The sequence below is a fragment of the Camelina sativa genome, chromosome 20 (genome assembly GCF_030686135.1).
Source record: "Camelina sativa cultivar CO46 ecotype springtype chromosome 20, ASM3068613v1".
In the NCBI taxonomy this organism is placed as follows: domain Eukaryota; kingdom Viridiplantae; phylum Streptophyta; class Magnoliopsida; order Brassicales; family Brassicaceae; genus Camelina; species Camelina sativa.
Window position 1 is genome coordinate 14755476 of NC_141899.1, and position 7181 is coordinate 14762656.

The 7181-nt window shown below is 37.9% G+C and overlaps 1 protein-coding gene across 1 annotated transcript; it reads left to right on the forward strand.

Annotated features, from left to right (window-relative positions):
* The first annotated feature begins 4950 nt into the window (after nt 1-4950).
* On the forward strand, nt 4951-6045 carry LOC147918879 (uncharacterized). The gene is made up of 2 exons (XM_087503757.1): nt 4951-5468; nt 5778-6045. The coding sequence occupies exons 1-2, from the start codon at nt 4951-4953 to the stop codon at nt 6043-6045; spliced, it is 786 nt and encodes a 261-aa protein (XP_087359883.1).
* The last annotated feature ends 1136 nt before the right edge of the window (nt 6046-7181 follow it).

Here is a 7181-nt window from a genome sequence, read left to right on the forward strand (position 1 = left end):
TTAGAAGAGTATTTATAGAGTTCTGTCTAGGTTTAGGGTTTTGTAACGGTAGAAACGTCTTCTCTTGATAAGTGCATGGCAAGGGGCGGCGTAGGAAGCTTCTAGAACGGTGGTGAAGGCTTGGACTGGGCCGCCGTAGTGGTCGGTGGTCAGGCCTTCAAATAAAAGCCCATGGGCTTGATGGTTCCTCTTAAGGTCGGTTTAAGGTACGTCTCGGTAAATCGGGCATATCTTCCGGATGGTTTGATGGATCAACTTGATTCCACTTCGAGGAGAAATATGACTCTCTCAGCTTTCCATAGAAACCAAGTACGTCGAAAAGTGAGTTCTGGAAGTTCTTCAAACGTTGTTCGTACTGTAAAGCTCTGAAACTTTCCTAAAACGTATTTTCCTTGCCTTTTGGTTCCTTTTTGCTATAAAACCTGTAAAACCTTCTTGAAACCTAAAATACTTGATAATAGACATTAAATCCTTGAAATCATATCAAACTCATCCTAAATGCATACTAAAACTATAGCTAAAATGGGTAAAATAATGATGTTATCAACAAGTCTAGTATAGGATTTGGGTTGAGCAATGTTAAAAAAAAAAAAAAAAGTTATTGGTTCTGCGCATAAAATGAAAAGTTTAGACAAGGAAGGGAAAGTAAAACACGTAAGATGTCTAGAATTCAGAAAAGAAAAGAGAGAGAACCATAGTGATTAAAAAAAAAAAAAACATTTCTCAATCCGCTAGAATGATAATGTGTGACCTCCTCCTAAGACTAAGTGCAAAGAATAAGAGAATGGGTTTATGGAGAGACATTGATGAAGGGTAGAGATATGACCAACTCCGGGGTTAGAATGTTAGAGCTAAGTTTCCTTGGGACCTTTGGGTAGACAGGATACTACTCTTTTATATATCAGTTGGTTTCAACCTTTAGCCTTCTCTTAAGCTCAACTCCTTTCATGAGAGAACCTTGCTATGTATTGATGGAACCACTTGAGAAGGAGACCACATTTGTCTCTAACCTTTTACCATAACCAAATGAGTTTGACAACATTGCATAGCTTGATTCACGGTTCTCTGTTAATGAATGTTAAAGGGAGTGATTCATAGGATTGCATGTGTAAATTAAAGAAATAAAGTTCCTTCACCATGCATCATAGAACTAAAAACAAGGACCTTGAATCTAACTATTTTATTCAGCATGTTTTAGGTTCTGAGACCCCATCTTCACACCTCTCTTCCATACTTTGTTCTTGATTGTTTGCTTAAGGGCAAGCAAAGAATAAGTTTGGGGGAGATATGTCTATATTTTTCCTCTCCTTAGGATGTATTTGTCATGCATTTAGCTAGGATAACTAGTTGTTTTGCATCATTTTCTATCCTCTTTTATACACTTTGCATATTTAGGTAGTACTTGCATCATCCTTGCATACATTGTGCATCTCGGAGTATTTCGGGTATCTAGAAGACGTTGGAAACGCACCGGTCAAACTACCAATTGAACTACCAGTCGAACTACCAGTCGAACAACCAGTCGAACTACCAGTCAAACTACCGGTCGAACCACCAGTCGAGCCACCGTTCAAGCCACCAGTCGAGCCACTCTCGTCGCTTCCGCCGAACTCATACGCTCGAGCCACTCTCGTTGCTTCCGCCAAACTCACATGCTCGAGCCACTCTCGTTGCTTCCGCCGAACTCACACGCTCGAGCCACTCTCGTCGCTTCCGCCGAACTCACCAATCGAGCCACTGGGCGAACTCACCAATCGAGCCACCGGATCCGCCAACCACTCCACCCCGTTCGAGCCGTTCCACTCGAATGGGATTCAGCTTTCGACGTCTTCATCAAAGTTGTAGGGAATTGAGTCATCTTTCCAATGCAATTTATTTCAAGCTAATCGGAGGTGTAGTTCAAGATTTATCATTGTTTTAGTGGATGTGTATACACCCAGCTCGAGCCAACACCACTCTGGGTCGAGCCAACACCACTCTGGGTCGAGCCAACACCCCTCCACTCGACCCAGCTCGACCGACGCACTCCCAGGACTGACGACACTCGACTTGGACAACCCGATTCCCGAACCGACGTTCTATCTTGTCGTTTTATGTTTTAGGGCTTTCCATGTTTTTTGATAAATACATTTTGTTAAGTTTTTACTCGGATATCTTTTATCTTGTTTTGTTCTTTTCCTTAAGGTTTTACCTAGCCACCCAAAACGTTTTGAAACTTTGTAATCCGACATCTTTGAAAATATTTAGTTTTTGCATCTGATTTCTTTTACAAAGTTATTCATCTTGTTTTTATCTATCTAATGATGCTTGATTCAATGTCTTCTGAGTTTGTATCGTTGATGCTGATTTCTAGATCCGAGTAGTGTTAGAGATCTTGAGGATGGGATAGATTAGGTGGAGGATTTTAGGATGTAGGGTGTTTAAGCTTTGATTTGTATGATTTCCTTCTGGACTAGAGTTAGAAATACTAGTTTCTCTCTGATCAATTGGAACTAGGTCTTAGACATTTCCACACCCAAAAGGTGTTTGATGAAATGTCCGACCAACTAGTACCAGAGACTTACATTCCTAGCCTAAGAGATTAGTTGTCTAGGATGTTTGTTGACATGAATGAACTTGTTTGTCATGCCTGTTTGATCATGTTTCTCTAGTGAGAGCTAGGTTTGGAAGTGGTTGAGTCTGAGTAGCTTCTATCAAGAAATTGGATTAGCTAAGTCGTGATGTTCATTGTTTAGGGATAGTTTGCTTGTGGCATGTTAAACACTCTGTAGACTAAGATACTCCACCGACATCAATTACTCCCATCCTTAGGACTTCTATCTTTTGATTGATATTGCATTCCTGAGACCGTTTTTCATCATGCCATCTAGTTCTTGTTTAGACTCGATTTCATTTTTACTCACGTTTACCTCTTGTCATACATTTTCGTTTCTAGTTCTGTAACTCATTTCCGTTTTGCATTCTGATCATTCTAGGATTGTGAGAGATAAAACCACTTTTTGAATTGGCTTGACTCTGGAATTCTTGATTGCTAGCAACATCCCATTTGGATGACACCTTAAGTACTACAACACATAAGGTTAATTGAGCCTGCTAGGACACACAAAAATCCTAGTATCAATTTAAATACAATGAAGATAAATCTTTTAAAACATCTAAAACAATGTAATATATATATATATATATATATATATATCTGACAAACTCCAAAAATATAGAATTGAGCTTTTACAATGAAATTTGAATTGATTTCTTAAACACATACAATAACAACAACAAACACACACAAAAAAAAAAAGATTTGAGATATAGTTGAAGAGGATGAGAGAAGGAGAGAATGAAAGAATGAGAGATCAAACATCTAAAGCAAAGTATTAAGATGCTTTCTTTAGTTTGGTTCCCTTATTATGAGATGGTTATAACCAAAATATTATTATGATCATCAAAATTCTATTATACATATTAGAATACATATGTATTTTAAATCAAAATAATATAATAAAACAAAGAAGAAAAGAAGTACATAAAACAAAGAAACAATAAAATTCAAAACAATGTAAAATATATAGTAAACAAAAAATATAATCAAACTCTTAAATGGGGTTTCAACCTATGCAAGAACATTATAAAAAACAAAGAAAATATTTAGGATTTGAGATATGGTGGAGGAGAATATGAGAAATGTTATTTATAGGATAAAAATGATGGAAGTTACAGTTCTAAAATAATTAAATTAGAAGAGTTACAATTATAATTAATAGTGTGTTTAAATGAAAATGAATGGAGGAAAAAAAGTCAATTCACAATTTATGTACTTTCAGGTACAATTTAGTAGTAAAGAATGAATTTAAATTATGCATTAATGTATATAATTAAATGTGTTGTTTAGTGATAAGCTCAAATTTACCCTAGAGCTACTCTCTCAAATTAAGAGATCAATGCAGTACTTAGGGGTCGAATTCCACAAGGACTCAAGACTACACAATAAATTATAGAGTTTTATAATTAAGCTAAACATATTAATTTCAATTAAAATAAAAGCAATGCAAATTATTAAATAAAATTGTTTTAAATTCAGAAGATCAAAAAGCTAGGTCTAGGGAACTTCTCAGGTAATTATGAAATATTAAATCAGGAAATAAATAGATTCAAGCAATTAAGAACAGATCTAGAACTCTAAACACTTTTGTAAAATAAATCAGTTCTCGCTGCAAATATTATCTAAATTTAAAACCAGAAAATCCAAATCTCTTTGTAAAATTCTAGATTAAAAATCAGCTTTAAAAACAGGTTTAGATTGTTCACAAAATTACTAAATCAAATCAACTCTTGCCATAAGTCTTTTTCCTCTCAGGCACAAATATCGAGAATCTCTTAAGCGACTTCTGCTCTGACGCCGGCAAAGCTCCGGCTTGCCGGCGTTGGGTCTCTCTTTCTCCCTTTACTCCTACTTACTTGTCTAGCTTCCCTTTAGTCTCGTGTTGGTGCTCATCTCAATCAAACTTTCTGGTGAACCCCAGACCGACTCAATCCATATTCCTAGATCCCCTGATGCGGCAAGTAGACCTGACGTTTCTCGCAGCGCACAGATCTAATCAATTCCTCGCCTGGCTTGAACCTTTCTGCCTGGTGTGTAAGACGATGACTCTCGGTGTTGTCGCCCTCTGGCTAAGGAACTCATGTCCGCGAGAAGCTGAGATGACGAGAAGATCCAGTCGGAAAAGCTACGCATCAGACCGCCGTCTTCCCATCGCCACCCTCTGCTCAACCTGTGGGATTCTAGGGTTTCTGCTACTGGATCTGCATCCATTGGTAGGCCCAGTAACCTCAGCCCGGCCCACTATCAAAGCCAATAATCCATGCTCCCATTTTTTGAGGCCCAGGTCTGTTTCTTCATACTCCACACGAACGTGTTCCCTTGTGATACATCCGTTCCAACATCCTAAATGCATGCGGCCGAATCCTGTTTGTTCATTGTTTGATGAGTATGTGAAGTTGCTGTCCCATTGTCGACATTGCTTGTCTAGTGTTAAAATTTCTCTACCTAGATCGTTTATTGAGAAGCTTAAGTCAAGTTCCATTTCTTTAGTATCAATAATCTCTGCTGGATCAAGTCGAGGTTTCCTCGGTAGCAGAATGTTGGTGTCTTCAGAATTGCTGGCTAAATCTGTTTGTCGAGGTCAGCTTTATAGCTTTCTCCGGATGCCTGCCCTGTATAACCTTAGTTATGATTCGGATCCTTTAGCTTGCTTAAACCATTTGTTTAAACCCTTTGACCCCCTGTACCACCTATCGACAGTAGATCGAATGCTTGGATCTGTTGAATATTTCCAGGATCAAACTGTATACAAGCCTTGTGTGGAATTCATTTACCTCAATTGCCATGTGAGGGATGACCCACCTTCTCTGTTACACTCTGACTCCCTGTCCCTGCGATCCCCGATTATAGCTTCATCTGCAACCATGAGGTTTGCTCTTCAAATCTTAAAGCTTCCCATACGGTTAAACTCTCTCACTTTGGCGACCAAACTCTATGATCCCTTGTACCACCTACTGCCCTTAGATCGAAAGCTTGGGTCTGCTTCCACTCTCCAGGACCAAACTGATTACAAGCTTTGTGTGGAATTCATTTACCTCCATTGCCATGTGAGGGATGACCCACCTGCTTTGTTACGGTTTGACACCCTCTTCCTGCGATCCCTGAATACAGCTTCATCTACAAACATGAGGTATGCTCTTCAAAGCTTAAACTATCCCATACACCTGAACCTCCCCAGGTTGGCGAATAAACCCTCAAGCGTTCCCTCCGTGGAACACCCTTTTACAAGCTCAATTGCGTCATCTGCTAGAGCCGCTCATGACCACCTGTTGGTCGAGGATTTCGTGAAGCCTGACTTCAAGAACGAATCCACTCTGGTTCTAATAGACTTCTCAAAACTTTTTCTGTGTGAAAATCCTTTTGTTAAGCTCATGGAGCTCCTATCTTTAGCTTTCTATGTCTATTTTGTTTCATGCTGTAAGAACATAACCCTTTGTGGGTTTTAATTTGAATGAAAATTCATGGTTGTCCAAAAAAAAAAAAAAAATTACTAAATCAAATCTCTTTGCAAGAAGTAATTTTGCTCATCAAAAGGTTTTATCAGGAAAGTTAATTATATTCTCATATCAATTTATTTTCCTAAATTATTTAATTCTAAGTGATCAATCAAGAATTAATATGAAGAACAACCTAAGATGAAGATCTAGATAGATATTGAATCCTAAATAAACAGATCTAATAATTCATAAAAACCATATGAAAAACCCTAAACCTAACAAGCAAACTACTCAGACATAATCAATGAAGAACAAAACATCTTTCTGAATAATAAGCAATTGAAATTAAAAGAGTAAAAGGGAGTTCAAGGAATTCTTCTCTACAAAGCAGATCTCTCTCTCTCCAAAGCTCTCAAAATCTCACAGGATTGCAGGAAGAATAAAACTTGATAGAATACAACTCAAGGGTTTGCAAAAGCCTAAAAACAATATATATATATATATATATCCTAAAACACGTCAGGGACTTATGTTGCAATTTTGGAAGACTTTGGGGCAGAATTGTAAACTTCCAATTTTGTGATTCTTCATCGGCTGAAGAGGGTGTCGATCGATGCTCTTGATCTTGGTGTCGATTGATGCCCTTGTTTTGCCTCGAGTCCAAATCGATTCTTCGAGATTTATGCTCCAAAACGATCCAAATTGCTCCATTTCGCTCCATCTGTGCTAAAATCCTAGAAAACCTGCAAAGACTCCAAAACATCCTAGAAACACATTAAAAGACACTAAAAGACTCCTTATATCATGGTTAAAAACCACAAAAACCATGATATATCAACTCCCCCAGACTTAGCCTTTGCTTGCCCTCAAGCAAAACATAAGCTTTGACATGTGAAAGAGGTTTGAAAACAGGGAACTCACTTAACTACATTATGATTCTTTATTTGCACTCTTCATTTACCTGACTCAAGAACTTACTTCTTATACTTAACCATGATAAGCATCAACATTCCTTACTCAAATCCCACAATCCTTTGGAATCTCTGAAATCTCCATTGTCATCTCATTACATAAATTAAAGCAAGTACAGGTGAGTTCTTACCTTGGGTGTATTGATCAGTGGCATATGGACTCTTTTGAGGCCA

Coding starts and splice junctions, on each gene's coding strand:
- LOC147918879 (XM_087503757.1), top strand. CDS start 4,951: ATGCGGCCGAATCCTGTTTGTTCATTGTTTGATGAGTATGTGAAGTTG. Junction 5,469..5,777: donor GCTTCATCTGCAACCATGAG/GTTTGCTCTTCA, acceptor GAACCTCCCCAG/GTTGGCGAATAAACCCTCAA.